Source organism: Limtongia smithiae, assembly GCF_038497785.1.
Source record: "Limtongia smithiae strain NRRL Y-17922 unplaced genomic scaffold V1518scaffold_6, whole genome shotgun sequence".
Taxonomy (NCBI): Eukaryota; Fungi; Ascomycota; class Lipomycetes; order Lipomycetales; family Lipomycetaceae; genus Limtongia; species Limtongia smithiae.
Genome location: NW_027117627.1, coordinates 466,839 through 490,313, shown reverse-complemented (window position 1 = coordinate 490,313; position 23,475 = coordinate 466,839). Strand labels below are relative to the sequence as shown.

Genomic DNA, 23,475 nt, shown 5'->3' with positions numbered 1-23,475 from the left:
GTGGCGCGGCGCGGCTGCTAAATAAATATATCACTAGGCCCAAACAAAACTAGCGCTCTGCGCCTCGCCCTGAATCAGCATTCTTGCGCAACTTTATTTCTCCCTGATTTTTGTCTCCGTCTAACTGTTTTACTCCCCTCTACTTCCCTTATATACTACTCCGGCTTCATCGCAGGGAACAACAACACCTCCTTGATCGTGTACGAGTTGGTCAAGAACATCGTCAACCGATCGATACCCGCACCCCACCCGCCTGTCGGCGGAAGACCGTATTCTAGCGCGGTGCAGAACGTCTCGTCGATCAACTGCGCCTCGTCGTCGCCCTGGTCCTTCTGGCGCGCCTGCTCCTCAAATCGCTTGCGCTGATCAAACGGGTCGTTCAATTCAGTGTATGCGTTTGCGAGTTCCTTGCGCGCAACAAACACCTCGAAGCGCTCGCAGATACCGGGGATCGAGCGATGGTATTTAGCCAGCGGCGACATCATCTGTGGATGGCCGATCACGAAGGTTGGGCTGATGCAGGTCTCTTCAATGTACTCGCCCACGAGCTTGTCGAGCATGCGCGCGTTGGTCAAAGGCGGCGAGCACTGAATCTTGTGCTTCTCGAGCTGCGCCTTCAAAAACTCGCCAGTCTCGGCGGTGTGTAGTTGGTCACCCGGAGGAAACTTGACACCAAGCGCCTCCTCGAGGCTGCCAATCATATCTACTCTTCGCCATGGCCGCGAAAAGTCAAGCTCCAGCGTCTCGCCCTCCGGCCCGCTAGGCTGGTACATCACCTTGTACGAACCCGTGATCTCTTTGACCATCTCGGAAAACAGCATCTCCGTGGTGTCCATAAGATCGTAGTAATCCGCGTACGCCTCATAGAACTCGCACGTCGTGAACTCGGGGTTATGCGTCAAGTCGATACCCTCGTTACGGAACTGCCGTCCGATCTCGTACACTCGCTCCAACCCACCCACAACAAGCATTTTCAAGTACAGCTCCGGCGCAACACGCATATACAAATCCATGTTCAAATCGTTGTGGTGCGTGATGAACGGCTTGGCCGTCGCACCGCCTGCGATCATATTCATCATCGGCGTCTCGACCTCAATAAAACCACGGTTATCGAAGAAGTGGCGCATGTACTGCACAATCTTTGATCGCACGATGAACTTCTCCCGCGTCTTGTTGTTCATAATCAGATCCAAGTACCGCTGTCTGTACCGCGTCTCCTGGTCCTTGAAACCGTAGCGCTCGGTCGGCAACATATGCAACGATGGGGATAACAGCACCACCTCCCGTGCAAACAACGACACAGTACCGTCACCGCCCCGCTGCGGCTGCGTCCTACCGGGATACCCCTTTACGCCAATAATATCGCCACGACTCAAGTGCTCGTGCATCGCCGCGAAATCGCCTTCCGCGTCCTGCGCCTGGCACACAATCTGCAACGACACGCCCTCCGCATGCAAGTCGTAGAACTTGAGCTTGGATCCAGACTCCCGCTTCACCTGGATCCGTCCCGCAACCGACACCGTCGTCTCAGGGTGCGTCTCACCGCGCGTTAGGGTAGAGTACTTCTCGATGAATTCGCCCAGTTTCGTGTCGACCTTAAACTTGTGCGGGTACGGATCTGGTTGGTGGCTCTCGCGCAATGCCTCGATTTCCCGTGAACGCAGTTTAAAGTATTGCTAGTCCATCAGCATCTCTGTACACCCTTCCACAACGAGCAAGTAAGCACTCACGTTGGGGGTCAACTCTTCCTCCTCAGCCTTCTTGCCCGCAGGCTTCTTTTCCGCGGCGGCCGCAGCTTTCTCCTTCTACTCAATTGTCAGCATTTATCAATAATTCTAACCCCCCTCTAACACTGACCTTCTTGGCCTCCTGCGCGCGCTGCTTCTCACGTCTCTTGAGCTCGCTCTTGGAGACCTGTTCACCAGTCGCCTCGTCGAGGTACGTCTTCGCGAGAGCATCCGCCACCGCGCCCACAGCGTCACCAGTTGTTGTAGATTCGGCCATGTTGTTTGTCCAAAGAGAGCCTGTTTAGATCAGTCGAATACACAGACAAAAGTGATCGTTCGCGTGGTTTCGCGAGTTACTTCAAAATTTCTATGAGTCAAAAGTTTTTGTTTGGGGTTAGGGTACATTTTGTAGGGCTTCGCCTCATTACTCTGCTAGTTAACTACCGATTTCATTCATTCCTGCTTTTATCCGCAAAACAAAACAAAAAGGGCATCGCGCACCTGGCCATTCGCACAAATATAAGCTTAATAATGTTAACAAAACAGCCCTTCAAAGATTTCTGTGCAAGTAATAATCGCAGTTGTGAAAGATCCCAATCAAAGCCACTACCAACTCCGGAAAGAGAAAACACATATTTGTATAATATACCATTACTGTTATTTGTATGCATATACTCATCATTAGCTGTTCTTAATTTTTTTCAGTCGTGGAAACCGTTGCTGCTGTCCGAATTCTTGTGGTCCTTAAGCTTTGCTATCCGGGCGGCCTTGACTAGAGGAGCGAGCGACCGGGGACTCTCTGCACACTGCAAAAACGGGTGCTATAAACGAACGGTTAGTAAATTTCAGTGAAAGTCGTGACTGAAACTCACCCCCAGTAGTTCAGTCGCGGACGCACGCAACTCCGCGTCAACCTGCAGCGCCCACCCCAGGAACTCCTTGAACGTTGGCGACAGCGCATCCGGATCCTTGAGATCCGGTGTACCGTTCGTGGCAATCAGGTACAGAGCCCGTATGGGCGCCTCGGTCAGGTATGGAGGCTCACCCTCGATCATCTCGATTGCCATGATGCCTAAACTCCAGATATCGACTTTTGGCCCATACTCCCTCCGCGAGACGACCTCCGGTGCCATCCAGTACGGTGTACCCACCATTGTCGTGCGTTTCCCCAGATCACTGCTTATTTGCGCGCAAAAGCCGAAATCCGTCAATTTGATGTTTCCTGATAGAGATAACAACACATTATCGGATTTGATGTCGCGGTGGATAACGCCCTTTGAATGCAAATGCTGAAGGCCAAACAACGTCTCGCGACACACTGCCGCGATCTGGCCCTCGCTCATCATGTTGTATGTCACCACGTCCGTCAAACTGCCGCCCTCCATGTACTCCATGACAACCCATAGGTCGCCACGGTACAAGAAGCTGTCAATGAAGTTCACGATGTTTCGATGTTTGCTCTCTTTCATGACGAGAATCTCGTTGATGATAAGCTCCTTCTTTGGCTGTTGTTCCAGGTTCATCTGCTTGATAGCAACGCACAGATTCGTGCCGACCTGGTAAGCAGTGTATACGCCACCAGACGCGCCCTGGCCAATCTTGTGCAGACTTCGATACAGCGTTGTGGGATCCTCTTTCGAACAAATCGCTGTTAACCGCGTAATCAGCTCCGTGTCCTTAGCCCGCCGCTGGTCCCGCTTCCGCGGCGACACTACCTGGTGATCAAAGTTGTCCATCCTCGCCGGACTCATCGGCGGCGGCGGCGGGACTGCAGCCGCGGCAAAGCCATTTTGTTGGTGCCGCGGCGAGCGGTGCATCCGCATGCGCCGTGGAGACTCCTGGTTACTTCCGGAGGGCTGGTTCTCACTTTGCGGAGCCGCAGTGGGGTACTCTGCGTATTGTTGTTGAGTCTGCTCTTTGTTTGGTTGCGTGAGGAATTGTGGCGGTGCGGCCAGATTGTGTGTCCGCAGCGACTCCTGGGAACTCTTTGTGACGGGCGGGTACGGCGATTGCATCTGTGGATAATCGCCGGCGGCATCTCGTTCTTGCTGGACGACGGCCTGCAAATTCTGCGACACTTGCGTCTGTAGTATCGGCTGTTGCCGCGGGTACTGCATCTGTGTTGGAGAGTACATCAACTGCTCAGGCTGCTGGTACTGCTGGTATCCCGAGTACGCATATGTTGGCTGTGCTGCCATGTGAGAGGCATACTGATCCGTGCCGGCGTCAGAGTGTGACGTGTCAAGCTGCAGTGACTGGTATTGGTACGGTTGCTGCTGGTGCGGTACCACCGACGGCGCGATGCTGGGCGCCTTCGGTGCCGGCCGCGCGGCCACAAACACGCCGTTCTCGCGCCGACCTGGCGGCGGTGGTGGGGCCGGCCGGGGATTCTCAAAACTGCCCGCAATATTTCGGGGAAAGTATGGACTCCGAGGTGTCATCTGCGCCATTGGCGACGCGGGGGGTGGGAGCATGTCGGATGGGACCTCGTGCGGCCGAGCATTGTCGAACTTGCGCCAGATATCGTCTTCCTTTCCGGTCGTATCGGAGAAGTACGCAACGATGTCCATAACCGCCTGGGGATTGTTTTCCTGCTCGGATTGGGAGATGCCGCTGTCGGCGAGGAGTTTCTTCCATTCTGGTGGGAGACCCTGCGGGAGATTAGCACCAACAGCAAGGTAAAGGCATACGTGACACATACGGTGAACTCCCTGGTTTGCAGATTGTAGCCGACGTGTGTGAGATGCTTTGCATTATACGGACTCGAGATCTCAGAGATCTTTTCTGGATTGCCGCTCTTCGGAGTGGCGCTAGTGCTCACGCTGCCGCTACTGCTGACCTTCATGCTGCTCATAAAATTAGATATAAGCCGCATTGACCGGCCACCACCGCTGTCAGTCTTCCCCGAGGATCGTCGTGAGCTGATGGAGCTCTTGCGGGAGGAGATGCGGGTGGTCGGCGAGGGGCCCAAACCGGGGGTCGTAGGCGTCTTGAGAGTGGCAGAGGTGTGTCCCGAGGAAAAGCCCGAGTACGGCATTGGCGGGGTGGACAAAGACTGGTTTGTATCGAGGTCGTCGGTAGAGGGCGAGGGTGCTGCGGTGGAGGAGGAGGACGAGGCATGCTTGGGGACAAGCAGCTCGGCGGAAAGGGATGGCGAAGCGCTGGGCGGCCGAGACAACGACGACGGCGATTCAGCACTGTTTGTAGCCGCAGGATCAAACGGCAGCAACGGCGACACTGTCGCGGTTGTCTGTCGCCGTGCGCGCACCGCAGCGGCCGCAGATGGCGCAGAGGGTGCGGAGGGGTATCGTTTGACGGTGGCCGCGGTCGTCGCAGCTGTGGGGAGGGACTCTGCAGCGGCGGCTGCCGCAAAGGGAGCAGGGGCCGCGGGCTCGGTGTCCATTGCGGCGGAGCCGAAGCGCAACACGCGGAAAAGAGAAGGTGGAGCGCTTGCACGCGCGGGCGACGCGGGCGGTGGTGCGCAAGGGTGCGAGAAGGAGGTGTGAATGGGTGATGAAGGTGGTGAGGGTTGCGGTGGAGCAGAATTGTTTGTGTTCGAACTCGCGCATCTGCGACGCCGCGCCGCACTTGTACCGGTACGACAACTGGGCTGACAGTAAATATAATACAAGACCCTTGTTCATACCCAGAGGAGTCACGTGCCCGAAACCTATCGGCAATGAACCACGGTCATCACGAACGTCAAACTTCAGCTCTGTCAATGCCATGATCCTCGTCCCTGCGCTCGTCGCCATACTGGCACTTCTCTCCGGTGCGTGCGCAGGCTACACCGAATCACTCAACGTTACACCGCTTGCGCGCAACTCTCTGCTCGTCGCGTTCGACTTTGCGCTCGCGTCCACGCCTTTCCCGTCCTCGTCAGGCACGCACTACGGCTTATTTCCCAAGAGCGTCGGCCAAATTGTGACGAGCACGCATACACGTGAATTGCATTTGCGGTTTGCGCAAGGCGCATGGGATGCGGAGGCGTGGGGCGCGCTGCCGCATGGTGGTATGCATTCGGGAGGTACGGGTGTTGAGGTGTGGGCGTGGGTTGAAGGCAGCACGCCTGCGATGTGTGTATCCTGTTTGCGCGCGACAATGTTCCTGTGCTGACAACTTGCAGTGCCGAACGACGATGGTACGAACTCGTGAACGCGCTGTCCGGCCTCTTCTGTGCGTCCCTCAACTTCATTGACTCGACACAGACAACGCAGCATCCCATCTCCTTCCACTCCGCCGCCCTCAATTCCTCCTCTAGCGCCCATCTCTTCCACGGCGCACTTCCCCGCGAAACAGTATGCACCGAGAATCTCACGCCATTTATCAAATTACTCCCCTGTAAAGGACGGACTGGCCTATCGTCGCTCCTCGACGGACATCGGATATTCGATTCAAAATGGCAATCTATGTCCCTCGACTTTGCACCGTCCTGCACTCCCGATGAGGGTGGAAACGGAATGTGTTCATTCCATATGATACAAAAAGTCGACGTGGTACTCGATGTCGCGCGTTCGCTCCAACGTAAAGAATTTCCCGTGCCACGCCCCCCCGATGCGTGGGATCTGAAATGCAACACCTCGAAGCCATACCATTCCGACAGCATCTGCTTCCCCCTCGCAACCGCCGAAGAAATCACATGGAGTCTCTCCGACATCTTCGGTCGCAAAGTTCAAGGCACGTGTCTCGCCGCCGACGACACAAACTCCCGTTCGGTGTGTGCCCAGATCACGAAGTCATGGAGTCTTGGCTGGGAAGGTGGCATCTTTACTTCCAGCGAAGACAATAATTATTGCTACCAACTCAAACCGCAAGAACAATTCGACATTCGGTTCGAAACAAAGCATTCCTCCTCCGTTGCGCGGCGTGCACAACCGCCGATCCTCGCGCGTCGCTCGATGACCGGTCGTGGCCAGCAGAACGGTGGCATCCACACGATCTTCAACAACCCTTCCGCGACCACCGCCGTCTCGCTTGTCTACTTTGAGTCGCTGCCATGGTACATGCATCCATACATGTCGACACTCAATCTCACTCTCGACGGCCCGCTTGGTAGCGTTGACGGAAGCCCTCTTCTCAAGGACATCAAGTACCGGCCCTTTCTTGAACGCGTGCGTCCAACCTATTTGGAACTCTCTCTAGAAGTCCCCCCTTCATCAAGCCTTTCCCTCTCTTACGACTTTGATCGAAGCTTACTCTATCTGGCGGAATACCCTCCCGACGCAAATCGCGGCTTCGACGTGCCACCAGGCATCATATCCGTCCGCGCCTCGTCAGACTCAGACACATTCATCTACTCCACCCGCACATCAAGCTTACTCCTCTCCCTGCCCACGCCCGATTTCAGCATGCCTTACAACGTCATCATCCTCACTTCAACTGTGATGGCTCTTGCTTTTGGCACCATCTTCAACATTCTCGTCCGCCGCTTTGTGTACGAGGACGAACTCGCTCAGGACGCCTCCGCGTTTGGGCGGCTAAAGACCAAGTGCACAAGGATCTTCAAGCGCAAACCAGTCTCCCCCGGCTCGGAACCTCGCTGAAAAGTGATTAGATATGGTATATTTCTCATTGGTACCGGCGTTTTCCAATTATTTATCTATCACCATATCATACAACAAATGCCAACCGCCTCTTAAACGCCGCGGTACTATACCTTTAGGCAAACCACATTACAGAGCACAAAACACACGAAAACCCACATACAACAAAAGCAAACACGAACAAATTACAAAGTAGCATTCTGCTGATCCTGATATGTCTTCACGACATGAATCAAAAACATCGGATCCGACGCCAACGCGGGGTTCACCGCCACGTCGGCGTTATTCTTCAAAATCGCCTCCAGCGCCTCGACTTCACGCGCGCCGAGCTCGAAACCAAGGCTTGCGATTGCGGATTTCGCCGCCGCGGGGATGTCCGTGCTTGATGAGGAAGCAGAGGCGGCGGGGGGGTAAGCTGGGGGGCGGATAGACGAGGTTGGGGACTGGCGTGAGAGTGAAGTGGCAAAGTACGCGACTTCTGCCGGAAGGGAAGGCATAGATGCGGGCGCTAGCGCCGGCGGCGGCGGTGCTAAAAACTGTGCAATCCCGCTCGCAGCCGTTGGATCGTACTCATCCGCAGTGGCCATCCCTGATCCCGCCGATCCCGATAACCGCGCCGGAAACGCAGTCTTGTTTATCACAAACAAAGCAACCAACACCTTCTTTGTGACGATCCTTGGAATCTCAAGCGCGGGGATGTAATCCATGTACCCCGGCCTCTCGTCCGCGGGTGACAACGGTATCAGATACGCGTCTTTGACGTAGGTTGACTTCTTGCGGATAGCACCATACCGTCTGCGCACGTGGAAGTAGCTAAATAGTTTGTTGAATTGCTCCGTTGAAGACGCGTCGTCGCTTGTAAGGGAGAGAGCCACGAAATCTTTGCTACTGGACACGTTGAGCAAGTATTTTGACGCCGTATCTGTAGATATGCGGCCATCGATGTATATTGTATGCGGCAGCACATCGCTCCAGCGCCGTGTCGTGTCGTCAAAGAGCGGGCCTCCAACCTGTACGCCCTTCGCTTTGAACTCGATGCCCTCCATCGATACTGGCCCCGACCATACAATATGTTCTATCCCTGTCAACCGCGGCGAGTAACTGTCCACGTCTCCACCTTCATGATCAAAGTCGTCGCCGTTAATAAGCCGATCAATATCATCATCCGCGGGCTGCATCTCGGAATACGGCGGCGGTGGACTATGCTCCGTAGCTATCGCTGTCGTCGTCACAGATTGTGGCACAGCGGTGGAGGTGATCATGCTCAGCGCGGAATCAATGTCAAAACTGACGCTGCCCCGTTTGTCATCCGTGGCCTCTTTGTTGCCCGATACCGTACCGTCGTTCGCACCGGGCGTGCGGTCAAAGCTGATGTCGGGATTGCTGACTTGGTCGAAATCGATTGAGTCTGGCGAGTTTGCGAGTGGAGGTAGCATGCTCTCAGTCCGTAGTAGTTCAGTCGGACTTCCACCAGATGCTCCAGCCACCTCAACCCCCTCCTTGTTCTCACCAACCTCGCCGCCCTCCACGCTCTGGGTACTATCTTGTTTCGCCGCTTCCAACATCGTGTCTGCAAGCGGATTCAACTGGTCCACATCACCCACAAACTCTTCGCCCTTGTGCGTCCTCCGGATCCGCGGAACGTCGCTCTTCTTCAGAATCGACTGCGATATACTCTCAGCGCGCACCGCCTCAGCCAGCCGTTGCAGTTCCGGATTCATCAGTTCCTCTGGCGTCATCTTCACTATATGTTCCGGCTCAAGTTCACCCGATAAGACGCGCTCGCGCAAATGCGCGTTCTTCGCATCTTTCAAATTAAACGACACTGTGCGGAACTTGTCGCGGTATTTATGGCCGACGTCTTTGCCCGACTTCATCGCATACTGGTCGTATAAAGCATGCTCAATCTCAAGAACAAGATGCTCCACGAATGCTTCGGCGGTGGTATCGAGGTCGAGAGTTAATAGACCGTCCGTGATCGCAGAAGTGGCGGCCTTTTCGAGGATCGCGGACAATGATTTCGCGACAGACTTGCGCACGTTATCGGAGATGTCGCTAATTTTCTTGTATTTGACTGCCACGGGTGGAATGTTGGACGGTTTGCGGTGTTTGATCGATTGTACGGGAGCCTGAGCTGATGGAGAGGGTGTTTCGACGACTTCTGTCTTCTCGGGTTTGTACTGCTGACTGTAAGTGCCGTTTCGGTAGCAATTCAAACAAGGTATACTTACATCCGCATCCGCTTCAGCATCCGCATCCGCATCCGCATCATCCGAAGGTGATTTCCGCGATGCTTGCCGCGCAAGCGTCGGCATGCTTTGGTTCTTTCTTCGCTCTGACGAAGGTGTCTGCCCTTTCTTCAATTCCGTTTTCTTTGGCTCCGCTTTCCTGGCGCCCTTTTTCTCTGCTTTGGCCTTCTCTGCCTTCTCATTCACCGCTTTCTCAGCCTCCATCTTTGGCTTCAACGTCTCGAAATAATATGTATGCAAATCTGGCCGACACAGCTCGCAGTAGTACTTCTCTGGCACGTCCTTCTCGTCGATAATCCCCATCGTACACTCCGGATGCTGCCAGCAGTTGCACATCTCGCACTGTGCCATCAACGAGATCTTGTCGTTGGGATCGGTCTTGGTAAGTCCGCACACGCACCGCACGGGTGAGTCGTCATCATCGTAGGTATCATCGTAGGTATCATCGTGGCTGTCATCCGTGTCGTCGTCGTCATCGTTGTCTCTGTTCTCGCCAACTGCGAATTTGGTCTTGAGTTCGCGCTTCGCTTTCTTGCTCTCGCGTGCGCGGGAGGTGATGCCGGTACTGCGTCGTTTCTTCGCGGGCGTCTTGGTCGCTGATTTGGTTGTTCCCACCTTTGCTACCACTGCGGCAGCAGCGGCGAGCTCTTCCGTAAGGGAGACACTGTGCTGTCCCTTCGTGGCTCGTGAGGATCGCCGTGGTTCTGCAGAGAAATTAGCATACTGGTGCGCGCACTTTTGCAACCAAAATAATACATACCACTAGAGGTCGTTGCGATTGGGGCCTCCATAGTGGGCACAGGGCTCGCGGTGATACCAGCGGTCGTGATAGAGGTGTTGTAACGCGTGCTACTGGTGGACTCGCAGACTCTAAGCACGTAGATACGAGCACTTGCACTGCAACAGTGCTGTGCTGTCTATACGCAAGGCACTAGTACGAGCACGCAAGAGTACGGGCTTGCTAGCAGCTACGACGGAAGTTGTTGCGATGGTCTTCTGGTGATAACGAGAAAGTGGCGAAGAAGAACGACTCAGTTTGACGGCATCGCCGCACGCCGTGATGCGTGCTGCACTCCGCGTAGTTCTCAGTCTGCCTCCCTGCCGCCGTATGCACCGTCGCGGTTCTGTTAAACTGGAAGGTCCAACTTTAGGGCATACGAATTTCGAAGTGTTTCTAATATGTTTTATTGTGGCAAAAACAGTATTGAGACTACTATACCTCATCTCGTACTGAAATTGCCTGCATATAAGCCCCAACTAAGATCCTTGGCAGCTACTCCGTCGGAATCGGATGATATCCACGCCGCGAGATGTGCGACCAGATAGGGCGGATTCTTGTCTCAAAGTACTCCATACCACTTGAACGCCACAGTGATACTAGATACTGCGAGTGATGCCTGAGATCTCAGGTTAAAGTCCATATGATCGCTCTGCAGACTTCTAGGAACATGGCACGAGGGATCATAAGTTATGCCTTGGACCAGAAAGAGTAGCCCATATACATTCCAGCTTTAATCAGACTGTAGCTTGACTTATCTCAATGCTCCATGCCCTATGGTCTGGAGATTGATATCGCAAAGATGCGATGAGTGAACAGGACCTATGATCGACCACAAACCTGCCTAACAGCATTGCATACTAGCCTGCCGGGCGATACAGCTCCTGACATACTACACCGCTACGCCTCATTATCTCTCCACAATTTCATACCGATATATAGTACAGCAATCCGGCTGGCTCCTCTAACTCACTTGATAATCTGCGAGCGGCTTCAGCGCCGCAATCATAGCGGCTGAAGTCAGCACTCTTGACTAAGGGTTTCCGCCATTCTCGTGCACACATTAACTTGAGATCGCACACTGTGTTTGATCTAGCACTCCGGGGATACTACTTCTGCTTTTTTGACTTGCCGCTGGTCTCTAATAGTCCATCAATCCACGTCTCCAGAGGTGCACGAACGATATATCCCTGGCTATCAAAGAATTCGGTAAACGATTTCTTTGCCGCTGCGGTCCCTTCACTGGACGCTATGGCTTGTTGTCGGACTATGATATTGTAGTCAGGGACAAACTTCTTAGCTGTGGAGACGATCGAGACCTGGAATGGAGTCCGTGTTAGCTAGACCCCAGAACATGACGGCGTGTGAAGGCGAACATACTTTCGTGCCGTCCTTGTTGCCTTGGTATATTATCCCCTTCTCAGCAAGCGCTACCCATGCTGCCATTAGTACGTTGAGCACGAAATACACCATGACGCCAACGGCCGTTTGCATCTTTGCCGCCTCAAAGCCGGCGTAGAAATCGTACAACCCCGCCGCGACAGCGACGAAGACCGAGAGGTAGCCTAGGAGTAACCGCACATCAAGAAGCGTGAAGATTTGCTTGTAGCCTTTGCTAGCGAAAATCTGAGGGTTATGTTAGAATAAGATGGGATGAATATGAGAGAGAGGTGGTGAGATATACTTTGACGATCTCGTCGTCGGTCGCGTTCTTCATGTCAGAGACCGATCTGCGGTCTGATTAGTACCATGTCGTAAATTGCGATTCAATGATAGTACCACGTACGACAGATTGACCTTGTTCTTCTTCGGAGCAGACATTATGAGAGCTTGTGTCGACTGGACTCGTGGTCTCGAGGGTAGAGCTGTGCTGGAAGGCCAACTCCCAAATTCTTGCAGAAGTCTCACAACACGCTGCTCTGACATCACAACATCAAACTGACAGAGTTGAGATATTTAGTTTACGGATGTGGCTTCTGCCTTGGACTGTGTTTTGCTAATTGAAATTGCAAGCGGTTCTTGTGCTGATTATCCCTGAGCTGGCGAGAGATGGAACTAGCATATCGCTGAATTCCATAATCTGTTATAAGGCTACAATCGGAAGTCATCGATCTGACATTACCGCATGAAAGGTATTGTTTGTTCAATAGAGTGCTATTTTTTACATACATATGTCGCAACCAGTGGATCTAAAAAGTGCGCCCCTTTTCTGCTCTATGCGTGCAATTACTCCTCCGCCTCGTCCAAGTCGTTCGAGACGTACTTGGCCTTAATATCTTTCCATTGCTTCTGTGTGATTGTTAGCAGAGTGTTAAAAATAGTAGCTAGATACACGGGTATATAGTGAGGGTGCTTACGCCAGCGTTTTTCGCGTCCCAGTACCTGTCGATAGCGGAGTCAAAAACCCTAATTCGATCAGTACCGATCTGTATACATGGAGCAAAACCACATTGCGACGTACATCTCGAAGGCGAAAGCGCCAAAGAGGACGGAACCGACGTAGACGGCGTTTCGTCGGAAAAGAGTATTGTAGATGAGTGTTGACACAGCCTAGACACGCGATAAGAGGTATACGTTAGCACTGGTTCGTTCGTCGTAGGTCGGTCGCAACTGCATCGGTAACATTGGCTGAGGACGTGGCGGTCGCGATATGGGGTGGTTACTGAACGTTCGAGATGGGTCGACTCTACTTCCCGCGTGACTCCGATCTGCTGGTAGCGCCGGTGCGACCCACCGCCTTTCCGATTTGCAAGAACCGCGCAACAGCTAGAACTGCAAATAGTTCAGAGAACGTACCATTGTGAAATGTGTGTGGTTGGGCAAACGGGTCGGGCAGAAGACGGGCGCGTAGAGATGGAGAGCGGCGGCGGCGACGACAAAGATGGCGTCGAATTGTCGCCTGAACTCTGTCGTGTCTGATTGGCCCTCTTGGGTACACACCCCGTTGCATCGACAAGTCACGTTACTATGCTACAGGACCCTTATGAGTGCGGCTCAGACCTGCTTCCCCGCCAATTTGTGATCTTTGACTCTGTCGCGATCGACAGATCTATGTGCATTGAAAATACTTGCAGATCGGTGTTCTCATACTAGGATCGATTTGTGTTAATAGAGCAAGTTTAAGTATTTATGTCAACAGCGCGTGCTTGGATGATCAACGGGAAGAAGATCCGTCTAGGGCAGTCTAATGGCCGTAGTGTCTGATTCATGTTTCATTCGCTCCATGCTAAGCTATTGCACGGACTCACCAGGTTGTAACTAGTCATAGTGTCGAACAGAGTTATATGGGTGCAAATGAGGCAAACCGCGACCGCGGGTGACGTGGGGCGGTGTGCAAAGGGTAGGTCGTAAACAACGGTCAAACCGTGATACGCGTATTGCGTTTTGTGTCTGCACTACCGCGTCCTTCCCCCACAGAACACGCTCACATGCCGTTCCCCACTGCCTTCTGATTCATTCACATCATTCCCATCGCTTCTGTACTCGTGGTTGCCTTCATCATCCTCACGACGTATCGCCTGCTGGCAGCAACTGGATCCCTCCAGCATCGCACCACTCGCATTCACCATATCCATGGACAACATCAGCAGTGACCCCGACACCTCCACTGAAAGCGCCTTCTTCACTCCCCCCTCCACCCCCTCGCCCCGCCGCCGTATGCTCACAGGTGATGCTCCCGGCGGCTCACGCGTGCCGCCGCGTGCGGTAATCGCGTCTCCCACCGCGTCTGGCATTGTGCAGTCTGAAACCGGCGCCAGAGTTATTCCCGCAAGTCTCCGTGCTGATGGAAGTGTGCGGAAGGAGATCCGTGTTAGGCCGGGATTCACGCCGGTTGAGGATGTGTCGCGGTATAGCGCTGCCGAGAGGGTTATGCAGCGGCGACAGCGGCTTGCTGCTGAGCAGGCTGCTCGTGAAGCTGCCGCGGCAAGCCCGATTCAGCAACCTGCGACTGCTACGTCTGTGATTCCTGCTGCAGCTTTGATTGCCGCAAGCAACTCGCAGGATTCGGTGTCGAGTGCCGTTCGATCGTTCAGTCGTCTATCTCTAGCCAAGGGCGGTCTCGACGAAAGCAGACACGACTCTTCGTCCTCGTCTCCCATCACGCCGCCGCTTTCCTCCGCATGCGCACCACGGAATAGTTCCACCACTTTACGCCCTGCTACTACGAACTCCAGCGCTTCAGCACCAAGTCATGAAAGGTCAGATGATTCTGTCCCTCCGATCTCATGGAGCGATTCGCGACCGTTGAGAATACCGACACCTGTGGACAGCTCATTCACTCTGCCAAATGAGAATTCGCTCATCGCCGACCACGGTGAGAGCGCGCCGTCGCAATCTATGTCTGTTGAGGTAGAGGTATTGCCTGCTGCCAAGTCACTCATCGATGGTACTGTTCTTCACGCTGTTCCCTCGCCTATTCCGGTAGATTCGGCTGCCGACTGTTCTACGGACGCAATGGAGGTCGAAGAAGATATAATTGTCGTGGCTCCTACTGCACCAACAAGCACCACACCGGCCATGCCGCAGGCTCCTGTTCAGACAGCGTCGGCCTTCAGCGAAGCGCTCGCGATGTTCGGTGATGAACTAGGCTTTGTCCCACAACTACCGCGACCGTCTTCACGCGTGCAGACATACGGCTTGCAACAGTCACAGTCCTCGGCCATGATCCGCTCTGAATCACAAGATCTGGCCGGGTTCGACATCGACGGCACGACGAGCTGTGGAATATACGACCACGACACTCAGGACCTGTCGCCAATCACGCCGCTTGGAGGTTCCTCATCCAAGTGGAGCTCTTCGCGTCAGCATTCTTCATCGTCGTTTGTATACCAGCGCCGCAACAGTGAACCTTTGGAGTCTCAGAATACGCAATATGTCGATGGCACTGAACTTAAAAGATCTTCACTTAATCTTGCCTCGCTCACTCAATTCTACGACACTTCGAGGCATTCCTCCTCCTCTTCAGATCCGACTCTCTCGTCGGTGCAGAAGTCAATGAAGAGCAGGCGCGCGTCCTTAGGCTCAGCGAGCGGAAGCGGCCTTCCAGATCGCCACAACAACCAAATTACGGAAGGTATCCGAACTCTCCTTGACTCAATCCCTGCCGTGGACACCGATACCGGTGTGCAGGATGTGGACCACGTGGTAGCTGTCGCGCACGCATTTAAGGCCGAATTTGCAGAAAATCGACTGCGAGAACAGGCCGAGCAACGCACAAAAGCGATGTCTGCCGTTGGCAACGCGATCATGTCGCGCTCGTCGTCGTGTTCCTCCCAGTCCATGGCCACGCCGATGATAAGGACACAAAGTCAGGACAACGGTAGCACAAGCGGGTTTGCCAGGCGGTCTGCAGAGAATAACAATACCAAGCGCCGTGACTCGGTATCACCGTCATCGTCGAGGCGGTATTCTAAGTCGCCGCACCGACGTGGGAGCAATTCCTCAGCAACTGCTAATCCCGCCGGAACTAGCACCGAACGTCCAAAGCTGCAGCAGAAGGATAGAAGCGAGAGCATGAATTGGCAGGCGAAATTCACACAGGGTTATAGCCCTTATGATGGTGAAGCTATTGATCCGGATGCAGTCGTGATAAATGCAACTGAGGGTAATAGTACTCTGAAGTATCAATGTGCAACCGCGGATAAGAAAATGGGATGGGATACTAGGGATACGAATACGTCAAGCGGTAGTCACTGGAACTTGAAGGATTCATACTCATTTCCCGACGGAACTAAGAGCGATTATAGCATCGGCCAGAGCGGAGGTTATAGCTGGACAGGTTCTTACGAGACCGGCAACTGTGGCACGGGTGAGAAGGACAAGTCCTCTTCTGTTGGCATCAAGAACGAACGATACGACACCAATGAAGGTGGTAGTTATGGCAAGACAAACTCTGACGAGACCGAGGATACCGGTAGCCGGAGCAATAACGACAGTACCTCCTGCTACGGTATCAAAGAATGCGGCGAGAGCGCCGGTAGTAGCTCTGGTTGGGGCAACAAGAAGAGTCCATACGAGAGAGATTCCTCTGTCTACGGAGTCAAGAATTACGGTATCGGCAGCAGCTCTGGTTGGAGCATGCAAGATTCTTACGCATCGGCTGAGATAGATAAAGATTCATATGGTGATAATGCCGGTGGTAGCTCTGGCTGGGGCTACAAGAAGAGTCCTTACGCGAGAGACGCTTCATCCTATGAAACGACGAATGGCTATGGTACCGGCGGTAGTTCTAACTGGGGCAAGAAGGACTCTTACGCCTCTTACGCCTCACCTGCGACCGATAGTTCCGGCTGGGGCAATAGGAAGGACTCAAACGCGTCAGCCGAGTCCGGTACTTTTGGCTGGAGATATAACAAGAAGGATTCTGACTCCCAGGACGCTGCAAGTAGCGGCTCTGGCCGGGAGACCACGAAGAACACGTATTCCACCTACGACAACAGGGCCGCCCACGAAAAGATCACCGACAGAAAAGACCGCTCCTCCCGCGATAGCTCGCCTTTTAGACGAGCTGGCCGACGCGGCTCACACGGCAGCGGTAGCAAAGACGTCAAATCTTCTGATAATTATCGTGCATTTTCGGAAGAACCAATTGCTGGCTCGACGTTTGCATTTCCGTCGTTCAACAGCTTCAAGAGCGCCAAAGAAAGCGCCCCCGCTGCATCGGATTGTGATACACCGACCGCCGTGTCTCCAACTACGGCGAAGAGCCCCACTCTGTCTGTACTCGCGCCGTCGCCGAAGCGGATGCTGCGGAGCAAGTACAGTCGTCAATGATGATTCACTTTACGATACTTCATAGACATGACATGTATATATTTCATTAGCATTAGAGTCGCGGCGGCGGCTGTATATAATTTCTTGCATTGGCTCCAGAGAGCTGCGCTCTCATCATTATTAGCATTTTATTGTTAGCATAGCATAATCGCGTACCATATCATTCATATCATATTATTGACCGTGATGCAAAAAGGAATTGTAGTTCTGCTCTGGGAACAACATCAGAGCGACACGCTGTTGATTATTAACAAGGTGGCTTCGGTTTCATACACTATATGACTCTCTATGACTCTACGACTCATTCATTCCTCAGCATCATGAATTCTATCACAGATAGTATCGTACCAGTAGCTGCTCTCAAACTTCTGCCACTTTAGCCGCATGCCATCTTTGCTCCCCGTCTCTGTAACTGCCCTTCATTTCCTTGTTTACCAGGTCACGCACTGTCCGCAGACACAAGAAAGCCAGCATACCTGTTTGGAAATGGTTCCAGTCAAAATCCGCTCGTCGTCTTTGTCGCAGCCGTTGTCATCGCCGATGTTATCTGGTTGTCTAGTTATCGAATTGTTAAGGGAGGTTGCCGAGGTTGTTTGAGGTCATCGTGGTCAGTGTTGGTGAGTATCCACGTCGATGCCGAATTGTCTATGTCGCTGCAGCTGTCAGTGTCGTTGCTGTGATCTGAGGTTAGACGGCGAGCGCAAAATAGAAGCAGGGGACATAGAGAGTGACTCATGGTATCATAGATGTCGTCCTTCACGCTGCCCTTGTCGTCGTCGTCGTCGTCGTCGTCGTCGTCGCTGCCGCTGCCAACGATGTATTGATTGAGGTTACTGGGGAGCTACTGTGTTCTGCAGTTTCGTCATTTCAAGCGCGCTCATCGAGCGAGAGCGAGAACCACGACAAAAACAGCAAAAGGAGGACGAAAGAGGCAAATAAGGGAATAAATACAAATACAAGCGGGCTGGCTTGTGGATGAACAAAACATATCCATTCCAAATCCGCGCGGGGCTACTGCATGAAGGTGTTTACACCGTTCTTGTCGGGGTTGAACGAATCGATTTGTTCGTACAGGTGATGCAAGAAATCTATTTAACTCATTCATATATTCTTCACAATTCATATCCCAAACTCCATGCCATATTCCAGATGTATCTCATAATCCTTCCTCCCGTCCTTCGCCCTCCCCGCTCCGCCCGCCTAACTCAAACTCATCTTCTGAATACGATCATATGTATCCTGCATCTGTTTCATACTCCTCTTCCCCGCCGCAAAACTCCCGGGAGACCCTGCCGCCGGCAGCGCAACCGGCGATACCGCGCGCCGCTTGATCGAGTGTGCGTCGAATCTGTCATCCGAGGTCGCAGTGTTGCGCCGCTTGAGCTGTTTTGGCTGTGTGGTGATGGATGGTGGGGGAGGGGGGGTGTGGGTACGTGGATTGTGGTGCGGGGTTGTGGAGGCGGACGGGGAAGGTGTTGAGGACGTGAATGTTGACGCCTGTGCCATCGTTGGGGTTGTATGCGCGCGTCTTGTGCTTGTCGCCGCTGCTTCCAACGCTTCGAGAAGCATATGATCGGACGCATTACTCTTCGCCCTCCTTCGTGTCGCTGTCGTCGTCGCAGACTGCACGGACGGCGACAGCATCATCGTAGTACCCGGCGACTGAGCGAGCGGACACATCATCAGTTCGTCCGCAAGCGGCGTCATCACGTCTGGCGAGTCAGGATAGAACATCGCGTTGAACTTTGCCTCAGCATTTGTTGTTGCCGGGGCCGGCGTACTCACTGCGCGCGCTGCTGCTGCTGCTCTCCGATTTCGTTTCGCGCGTGAGGACCGCGCGGAGGGTGTTGTTGCCTGCGTCGCGTTTCCATCCGCGTTGCTCACCGTGCCTGTCGAAAATTTCCCATTTGGGAAATCGGTATCATAATCAAACTCCCCAGGCACCTCATCCTCATCCTCCTCTTCATCATCCCCATCGCCATCCCTATCATCCTCATCCTCCTCATCCTCATCTTCGTCTGAAACATCTCGAAACGCCATGGTAACTTCAGCTTCATGCTTCAACTCCGCCTCGAGCGGCGCAAATTCATCCATCAATTCCCGTGAAATCCGCATAAACGAGCGAGGTTGCGGCTTCGACGAGCCCCCGCCTAGCCGGGAAAACACGACCGCGCGACGAGGTGGCATTTCGTCAACGGGAGAACCGGGTGCCGAGGAGGAGGAGTAGTACATTGAAGACGACCCAGCGCCAGCAGCCGCGGCGGCTGCCGGTAGGGGGTAGTGTGAAGAGTGTGAGCGTGCGAAGGTGCTGGAATTCGGACGTGGTGTTGATGCGCCGGAGGAAGATGCGAATGGTGGACGCGCACGCTCGAGGAATGACGGCATAAAATATTTCGGTACGGGGGATATCGTTGGTAACCGTTGCGCGGTGCTGTGCTCATCAAAGCGCGGGGGAAAGTATCCTGACGGCGGCGGAATCGCAGCGGAGACAGTCGACGACGATGCAGAGGACGCGTTGGAGGTATTGCTGCTCGCCGGTAACATAAACGTTGGGGTGCTCGGCGTGGACACAGATCCCTCTGATGACCCGGCGCGCGAGGATACAGACGCGTGCCGGGTGAAAGGAGGCATTGGCGAGCGCCTATCGATGGAGAACCCGCCCGCCCCCGCGAAGGCGTGCGGTTCGAATGGAGGCACAGCCGCAATAGGGTGATGCAAATGTTCCTCAGGTTGATGATATGCTTCGCTTGCTGGATATATCCCGACGGGAGCGTGCCACAAGCTGTCCGCGTGCATGTTCACCTCCTGATCCACACCGGTCATATCGTGGTAACCGCCAGCATTTTCATCATCATCCTCCGAACTCGACGTCGATATGCGCGCCCCCGCGACGCTACCTCCACTTCCACCTCCACTAATCCCGCCATTCGCGCCAGAGCTGCCGCTGCCAAACCCGCCGCCGGGAAACTGCGCGGCGGGGGCGGCCATGAGGGAGGATGAGAAGGAAACCTCCGCGCCGAGGGAGGAGAGAGATGACGACGCGGCGGCGGAGGCGGGGCCCATTAGCACAAGTGAAGAGCTCCTGCTGCGCGATGTGCGGGAGAGGGGCGGCGGCGGCATGATGCTGTGCTGCTGTAGAGTTGGCGGTGGTGGTATGGTTGCAGTAGAGCGAAGACGTGGTTGGGACTTTGTGGGGCTTTGTTGTCAACGCGTAGCACTGCTGCCGCGTGTTGTACGCGTGCGGTCGACAGCGGGAGGGAGGATGAGGATAGACGGAAGTATAAGTATTCGAGATAATGTGTCTGCTTTGTGAAGACTGGAGTGCAGACTGCTTTGAACTTACGCTGTACTCGCACTTTAGCACGATGAGACGGCCGACGGACTTGAGGTGGATTGCACACTACTTCACTACAACCGCGTATTCTGGATGGCGTATGAATGGTTATGCCACCGTATAGGCTCTGATTATGTCCCGGGCTCTGATAATCTAATCCTCGCAATCGCGTGGTGGAGCATTCGCCGCTGATTCTAAGTCCTTGCCACGCAACCATAACCACGGCATAATCGCCGCGTTTCGACAAAACTGTAAACAAAACACTGCCGAACAGTACTTCAAACACCTCTAAAACTATTCCGACTGTACTCCAGCCTCGAGACGCGCTTTTGAATCTAGTTCGCCGATGACGTCATCGACGTGACATCTCAGGGGGCGTGGCTGACACCTGCAACCGGAGTGTGGCTGATGTATGGCTGTGCAGTGCCCTGTCCGTCTTCATCGCGTACTCCGCAATTCTTAAACTTCCCATCATCGTGTATCACATCCCCGCAGTATTCCTCTCCAAGTCGCTCCAATGTCAGCATCGCAGGCGTACGATCGCGAGGCGCAGGTGTGTATTGTTGCGGCGGAGGAGCTATGTTGTTGGTGTGTACATGCTGACTTCTCGCGTACCAGAACGACGTCCGCCTCAATGACCTCGCATCGAAACTGTCGACGCTGCGGCAGGTCACCAACGACATCCACAACCAGGCCTCCGATTCCTCCTTAATCCAGTCCTCGGTGCGTGCTGTTGTGATGGTTGTTTGGGTGCGTGTCACTGACAAGAGCAGACCGAGGCATTCTCGAACCTCACCTCGTCCATCAAACACTCCTCACAGCGCCTGGCCCGCAGCGCCGGCGTCACGTTGCCGGTCTACAAGACGGTCTTCCTCATCCTCGCACTAGTATTCTTCTTTTATCTGGTTTGGCGGCTGGTCTAGTTCACTCGGTTGGGTCCGGTGCTTTTTGTAAAGTCGCGTAAATACAACGGTAATATCACTAACTTCAGCCCGTCAACATCCCGTCATCAGTCTACTTGGACCGGCCACCGCCAATATCCTGGCCCAGGCGGTACGCGCCTATTGACTTGCCCCACTCGATCTTGGATCGCGTGACCGGCAACTGGCGCCGGAGGCTTTTGAACGCGCCGTCGCTCAGACCGTTGAACTGCATATTGACCTCTTCCTGGAAGCTGCGCTCGGCCTGCGCGATCGCCTTGACGGCGTCCCCAGAGAAGTCGACAGACACCTTCTTGGATGCATTAAGACGCACGTTGCCGTCTTCGTAGTAGTGCACGTCAACGCACATCGTTCCGATTAAAGTGCCGGAGGAGAGGTTCGCCACGTATGACGAGCGCCATCGGCCGTTCCTGTAGAACACCGTGTCAGTGATTGCTTGGACATGCTTCAACTGCGCGGCACGTACCAGAAATTCGTCGGACTGTACTTGTTCCCGACTATCACAATCGCGACCTCATCCACCGAGGACTGCGGATACACACCGTACGATGAAGGCGCGGGATAATGCTCGGACACGTAGTGCTTCACGTCCGCCGTGACCTTGCTCCTGTCCACTGTTAGCCACAGCCTTGTGTATCCACGCCAATCGCACGTACACGCTCCCGGAAGATCCCGCGTAGTCGCCAATCGCGCTCGTTTTCTGCTTCAATCAGTGTCTATAAACGCACCAAGGAGAGAATACACGCACCAAAGTCTTGTGGTTCACGGTGAACTCCTTCTCGACCTCACTGTCGAAGAATTTGCCGTCGCCTAGGCTGTTATACTCGCTCAACACGATCTGCAATACATTAGCATATGTATTTTGGTATTAGATAGCTGGGCACATACGTGCTTATCGACGGAGGGTAGCGTGACGGTGACGAACTGCGCTATGTTATATTTCTCGAACGCGGCGTCGAGGCCGGCGAGTACGGCATCATCGCCGTCCACAATCGCACTGATGTCTGGATGGGTGAATGAGTATCAGTACGATGGATGAGATCAGACAACGTACCATCGAAAACGTCCTTGACCTGGTGTGCACGAAGGGTCAGTCAAAGTGGTGACCAGGGTGACCAAGTGGCACTGTCGGCCACCGCATCCAAAAACATACCTCGCCTGGCGGCGCGTCGCTCAAAAAAGTCGACGCGGCTTTGATCTTGGCAGACACGGACATGGCGATGTGGTAGTGTTATGAGCGTAGATTAGGCAGTGAACTCTAGCATACGATGTGCAGCCCGGGCCGCACAGTGCAACCTCCTCAACTATCACCAACATTCTACAAACTACTAGCATAAACACAATGTCTAATACTTTTCTATCGTAGACAAATGATAGATGATACGCTTATACACAGAGTCTTGTCGTCGTCAACCGCCTACATGACGGCAAGACTGCCGAACTTCTCCGAGTATCCCGGGACGTCCCATCTGCCCTTAGTGACCATCTCCTGCACCTTCTTCTCGAGCTCCGGCTTGGCCGCAATCACATCGTCGACAGTCAAATCCTCAAATGGCCGGGCAGACTCGATATTGTCGAGCGTCTTAATAAGATCCGCAAGCTCAGCCGCGACCTTGGCCTCGGTAGCGTGAGCGTTCTCCATAGCTTTGGCCTCGAACCCGTCGATCGCCTTGAGCTGCGCCGACACGTCGTAAGTAACAGGTGTGAACTTCTTGAACGCGGTCTCGATCTCCGCGATGACAGCGGTGTTCTTGAGAACCGAGCGATAGTACGCAAAGTCAACGGTCGTCGGCTGCGCGCTAAGTTCGGCAACGTGTCGGCGCGCGTCCTCGTTGCGCTTGCGGAATGTCTGCAGTGAGGCAGCAGTCGTGCCTTTGAGGCCAAGGGAGGTAGAAACCTTGGCCCAGTCGAGCTTCAGGGCGGCGGAACGCTGCAGCACGTAAGTTAGCATTTTCTTCGCGCCCAAATGCAGTACAGTCAGAGTGAACATACAGCAACAGACATCCTAGAATTGAGTAACGGAAGGGTCGTGAAGAGAGGGTGGTGAGTGCGGTGGTGCTCGTGAACTTGGTGTCGCGGCGGAGCGAAAACGTAAAGGAGCTCGCGCCGGCCAATCACAGTACGGTATA

At 54.0% G+C, this 23,475-nt stretch overlaps 11 protein-coding genes across 11 annotated transcripts; 3 read left to right on the top strand and 8 right to left on the bottom strand.

Annotated features, from left to right (window-relative positions):
* V1518DRAFT_280683 (uncharacterized protein) lies at window positions 1–2,225 on the bottom strand. Its single transcript, XM_066901055.1, has 3 exons — window positions 1,858–2,225; window positions 1,731–1,805; window positions 1–1,676 (listed from the first exon to the last, which is right to left on the bottom strand). Exons 1-3 carry the CDS (start codon window positions 2,002–2,004, stop codon window positions 156–158), a joined length of 1,743 nt encoding a protein of 580 aa, XP_066759467.1. The 5' UTR covers window positions 2,005–2,225; the 3' UTR covers window positions 1–155.
* On the bottom strand, window positions 2,127–5,257 carry V1518DRAFT_417091 (kinase-like domain-containing protein). Its single transcript, XM_066904199.1, has 3 exons — window positions 4,429–5,257; window positions 2,600–4,378; window positions 2,127–2,548 (listed from the first exon to the last, which is right to left on the bottom strand). The coding sequence occupies exons 1-3, from the start codon at window positions 5,128–5,130 to the stop codon at window positions 2,429–2,431; spliced, it is 2,601 nt and encodes an 866-aa protein (XP_066759466.1). The 5' UTR covers window positions 5,131–5,257; the 3' UTR covers window positions 2,127–2,428.
* Window positions 5,258–5,421: 164 nt separating this feature from the next.
* On the top strand, window positions 5,422–7,664 carry V1518DRAFT_417090 (GPI transamidase component PIG-T). Its single transcript, XM_066904198.1, has 2 exons — window positions 5,422–5,803; window positions 5,854–7,664. Exons 1-2 carry the CDS (start codon window positions 5,454–5,456, stop codon window positions 7,268–7,270), a joined length of 1,767 nt encoding a protein of 588 aa, XP_066759465.1. The 5' UTR covers window positions 5,422–5,453; the 3' UTR covers window positions 7,271–7,664.
* Window positions 7,272–10,614, bottom strand: V1518DRAFT_417085 (transcription factor S-II, central domain-containing protein). The gene is made up of 3 exons (XM_066904197.1): window positions 10,280–10,614; window positions 9,502–10,223; window positions 7,272–9,435 (listed from the first exon to the last, which is right to left on the bottom strand). Exons 1-3 carry the CDS (start codon window positions 10,308–10,310, stop codon window positions 7,456–7,458), a joined length of 2,733 nt encoding a protein of 910 aa, XP_066759464.1. The 5' UTR covers window positions 10,311–10,614; the 3' UTR covers window positions 7,272–7,455.
* A 792-nt stretch (window positions 10,615–11,406) lies between these two features.
* V1518DRAFT_405657 (signal peptidase complex subunit 2) lies at window positions 11,407–12,118 on the bottom strand (the record flags this gene model as incomplete). Its single annotated transcript, XM_066901927.1, has 4 exons — window positions 11,407–11,616; window positions 11,678–11,923; window positions 11,982–12,027; window positions 12,084–12,118. 4 exons carry the CDS (start codon window positions 12,116–12,118, stop codon window positions 11,407–11,409), a joined length of 537 nt encoding a protein of 178 aa, XP_066759463.1.
* Window positions 12,119–12,432: 314 nt separating this feature from the next.
* V1518DRAFT_417077 (ubiquinol-cytochrome C reductase) lies at window positions 12,433–13,218 on the bottom strand. Its single transcript, XM_066904196.1, has 4 exons — window positions 13,094–13,218; window positions 12,759–12,847; window positions 12,655–12,703; window positions 12,433–12,586 (listed from the first exon to the last, which is right to left on the bottom strand). Exons 1-4 carry the CDS (start codon window positions 13,094–13,096, stop codon window positions 12,524–12,526), a joined length of 204 nt encoding a protein of 67 aa, XP_066759462.1. The 5' UTR covers window positions 13,097–13,218; the 3' UTR covers window positions 12,433–12,523.
* Window positions 13,219–13,707: 489 nt separating this feature from the next.
* Window positions 13,708–17,240, top strand: V1518DRAFT_417074 (uncharacterized protein). The gene has a single exon (XM_066904195.1). It carries the CDS (start codon window positions 13,871–13,873, stop codon window positions 17,069–17,071), a length of 3,201 nt encoding a protein of 1,066 aa, XP_066759461.1. The 5' UTR covers window positions 13,708–13,870; the 3' UTR covers window positions 17,072–17,240.
* Window positions 17,241–18,271: 1,031 nt separating this feature from the next.
* V1518DRAFT_427504 (uncharacterized protein) lies at window positions 18,272–20,191 on the bottom strand (the record flags this gene model as incomplete). Its single annotated transcript, XM_066906042.1, has 1 exon — window positions 18,272–20,191. The coding sequence occupies one exon, from the start codon at window positions 20,189–20,191 to the stop codon at window positions 18,272–18,274; it is 1,920 nt and encodes a 639-aa protein (XP_066759460.1).
* A 481-nt stretch (window positions 20,192–20,672) lies between these two features.
* V1518DRAFT_417067 (uncharacterized protein) lies at window positions 20,673–21,398 on the top strand. Its single transcript, XM_066904194.1, has 3 exons — window positions 20,673–20,958; window positions 21,024–21,128; window positions 21,179–21,398. The coding sequence occupies exons 1-3, from the start codon at window positions 20,923–20,925 to the stop codon at window positions 21,326–21,328; spliced, it is 291 nt and encodes a 96-aa protein (XP_066759459.1). The 5' UTR covers window positions 20,673–20,922; the 3' UTR covers window positions 21,329–21,398.
* V1518DRAFT_417065 (F-actin-capping protein subunit alpha) lies at window positions 21,283–22,581 on the bottom strand. The gene is made up of 7 exons (XM_066904193.1): window positions 22,500–22,581; window positions 22,401–22,419; window positions 22,235–22,350; window positions 22,095–22,184; window positions 22,003–22,046; window positions 21,813–21,953; window positions 21,283–21,756 (listed from the first exon to the last, which is right to left on the bottom strand). The coding sequence occupies exons 1-7, from the start codon at window positions 22,560–22,562 to the stop codon at window positions 21,420–21,422; spliced, it is 810 nt and encodes a 269-aa protein (XP_066759458.1). The 5' UTR covers window positions 22,563–22,581; the 3' UTR covers window positions 21,283–21,419.
* V1518DRAFT_417063 (uncharacterized protein) lies at window positions 22,582–23,420 on the bottom strand. The gene is made up of 2 exons (XM_066904192.1): window positions 23,339–23,420; window positions 22,582–23,276 (listed from the first exon to the last, which is right to left on the bottom strand). Exons 1-2 carry the CDS (start codon window positions 23,348–23,350, stop codon window positions 22,764–22,766), a joined length of 525 nt encoding a protein of 174 aa, XP_066759457.1. The 5' UTR covers window positions 23,351–23,420; the 3' UTR covers window positions 22,582–22,763.
* Between the last annotated feature and the right edge of the window lie 55 nt (window positions 23,421–23,475).

Coding starts and splice junctions, on each gene's coding strand:
- V1518DRAFT_417067 (XM_066904194.1), top strand. CDS start 20,923: ATGTCAGCATCGCAGGCGTACGATCGCGAGGCGCAG. Junction 20,959..21,023: donor CGTACGATCGCGAGGCGCAG/GTGTGTATTGTT, acceptor CTCGCGTACCAG/AACGACGTCCGCCTCAATGA. Junction 21,129..21,178: donor CCTCCTTAATCCAGTCCTCG/GTGCGTGCTGTT, acceptor TGACAAGAGCAG/ACCGAGGCATTCTCGAACCT.
- V1518DRAFT_417085 (XM_066904197.1), bottom strand. CDS start 10,310: ATGGAGGCCCCAATCGCAACGACCTCTAGTG. Junction 10,224..10,279: donor AATCGCAACGACCTCTAGTG/GTATGTATTATT, acceptor ATTTCTCTGCAG/AACCACGGCGATCCTCACGA. Junction 9,436..9,501: donor ATGCTGAAGCGGATGCGGAT/GTAAGTATACCT, acceptor AAACCCGAGAAG/ACAGAAGTCGTCGAAACACC.
- V1518DRAFT_417074 (XM_066904195.1), top strand. CDS start 13,871: ATGGACAACATCAGCAGTGACCCCGACACCTCCACTGAAAGCGCCTTC.
- V1518DRAFT_417091 (XM_066904199.1), bottom strand. CDS start 5,130: ATGGACACCGAGCCCGCGGCCCCTGCTCCCTTTGCGGCAGCCGCCGCT. Junction 4,379..4,428: donor TGCAAACCAGGGAGTTCACC/GTATGTGTCACG, acceptor AATCTCCCGCAG/GGTCTCCCACCAGAATGGAA. Junction 2,549..2,599: donor CCGCGACTGAACTACTGGGG/GTGAGTTTCAGT, acceptor GTTCGTTTATAG/CACCCGTTTTTGCAGTGTGC.
- V1518DRAFT_417065 (XM_066904193.1), bottom strand. CDS start 22,562: ATGTCCGTGTCTGCCAAGATCAAAGCCGCGTCGACTTTTTTGAGCGAC. Junction 22,047..22,094: donor CCGTGAACCACAAGACTTTG/GTGCGTGTATTC, acceptor TGATTGAAGCAG/AAAACGAGCGCGATTGGCGA. Junction 21,954..22,002: donor GCGGGATCTTCCGGGAGCGT/GTACGTGCGATT, acceptor AACAGTGGACAG/GAGCAAGGTCACGGCGGACG.
- V1518DRAFT_280683 (XM_066901055.1), bottom strand. CDS start 2,004: ATGGCCGAATCTACAACAACTGGTGACGCTGTGGGCGCGGTGGCGGAT. Junction 1,806..1,857: donor GCGCGCAGGAGGCCAAGAAG/GTCAGTGTTAGA, acceptor ACAATTGAGTAG/AAGGAGAAAGCTGCGGCCGC. Junction 1,677..1,730: donor AGGAAGAGTTGACCCCCAAC/GTGAGTGCTTAC, acceptor CTGATGGACTAG/CAATACTTTAAACTGCGTTC.
- V1518DRAFT_417090 (XM_066904198.1), top strand. CDS start 5,454: ATGATCCTCGTCCCTGCGCTCGTCGCCATACTGGCACTTCTCTCCGGT. Junction 5,804..5,853: donor GAAGGCAGCACGCCTGCGAT/GTGTGTATCCTG, acceptor GACAACTTGCAG/TGCCGAACGACGATGGTACG.
- V1518DRAFT_417077 (XM_066904196.1), bottom strand. Junction 12,704..12,758: donor GGCGCTTTCGCCTTCGAGAT/GTACGTCGCAAT, acceptor TGATCGAATTAG/GGTTTTTGACTCCGCTATCG. Junction 12,587..12,654: donor GGGACGCGAAAAACGCTGGC/GTAAGCACCCTC, acceptor ACAATCACACAG/AAGCAATGGAAAGATATTAA.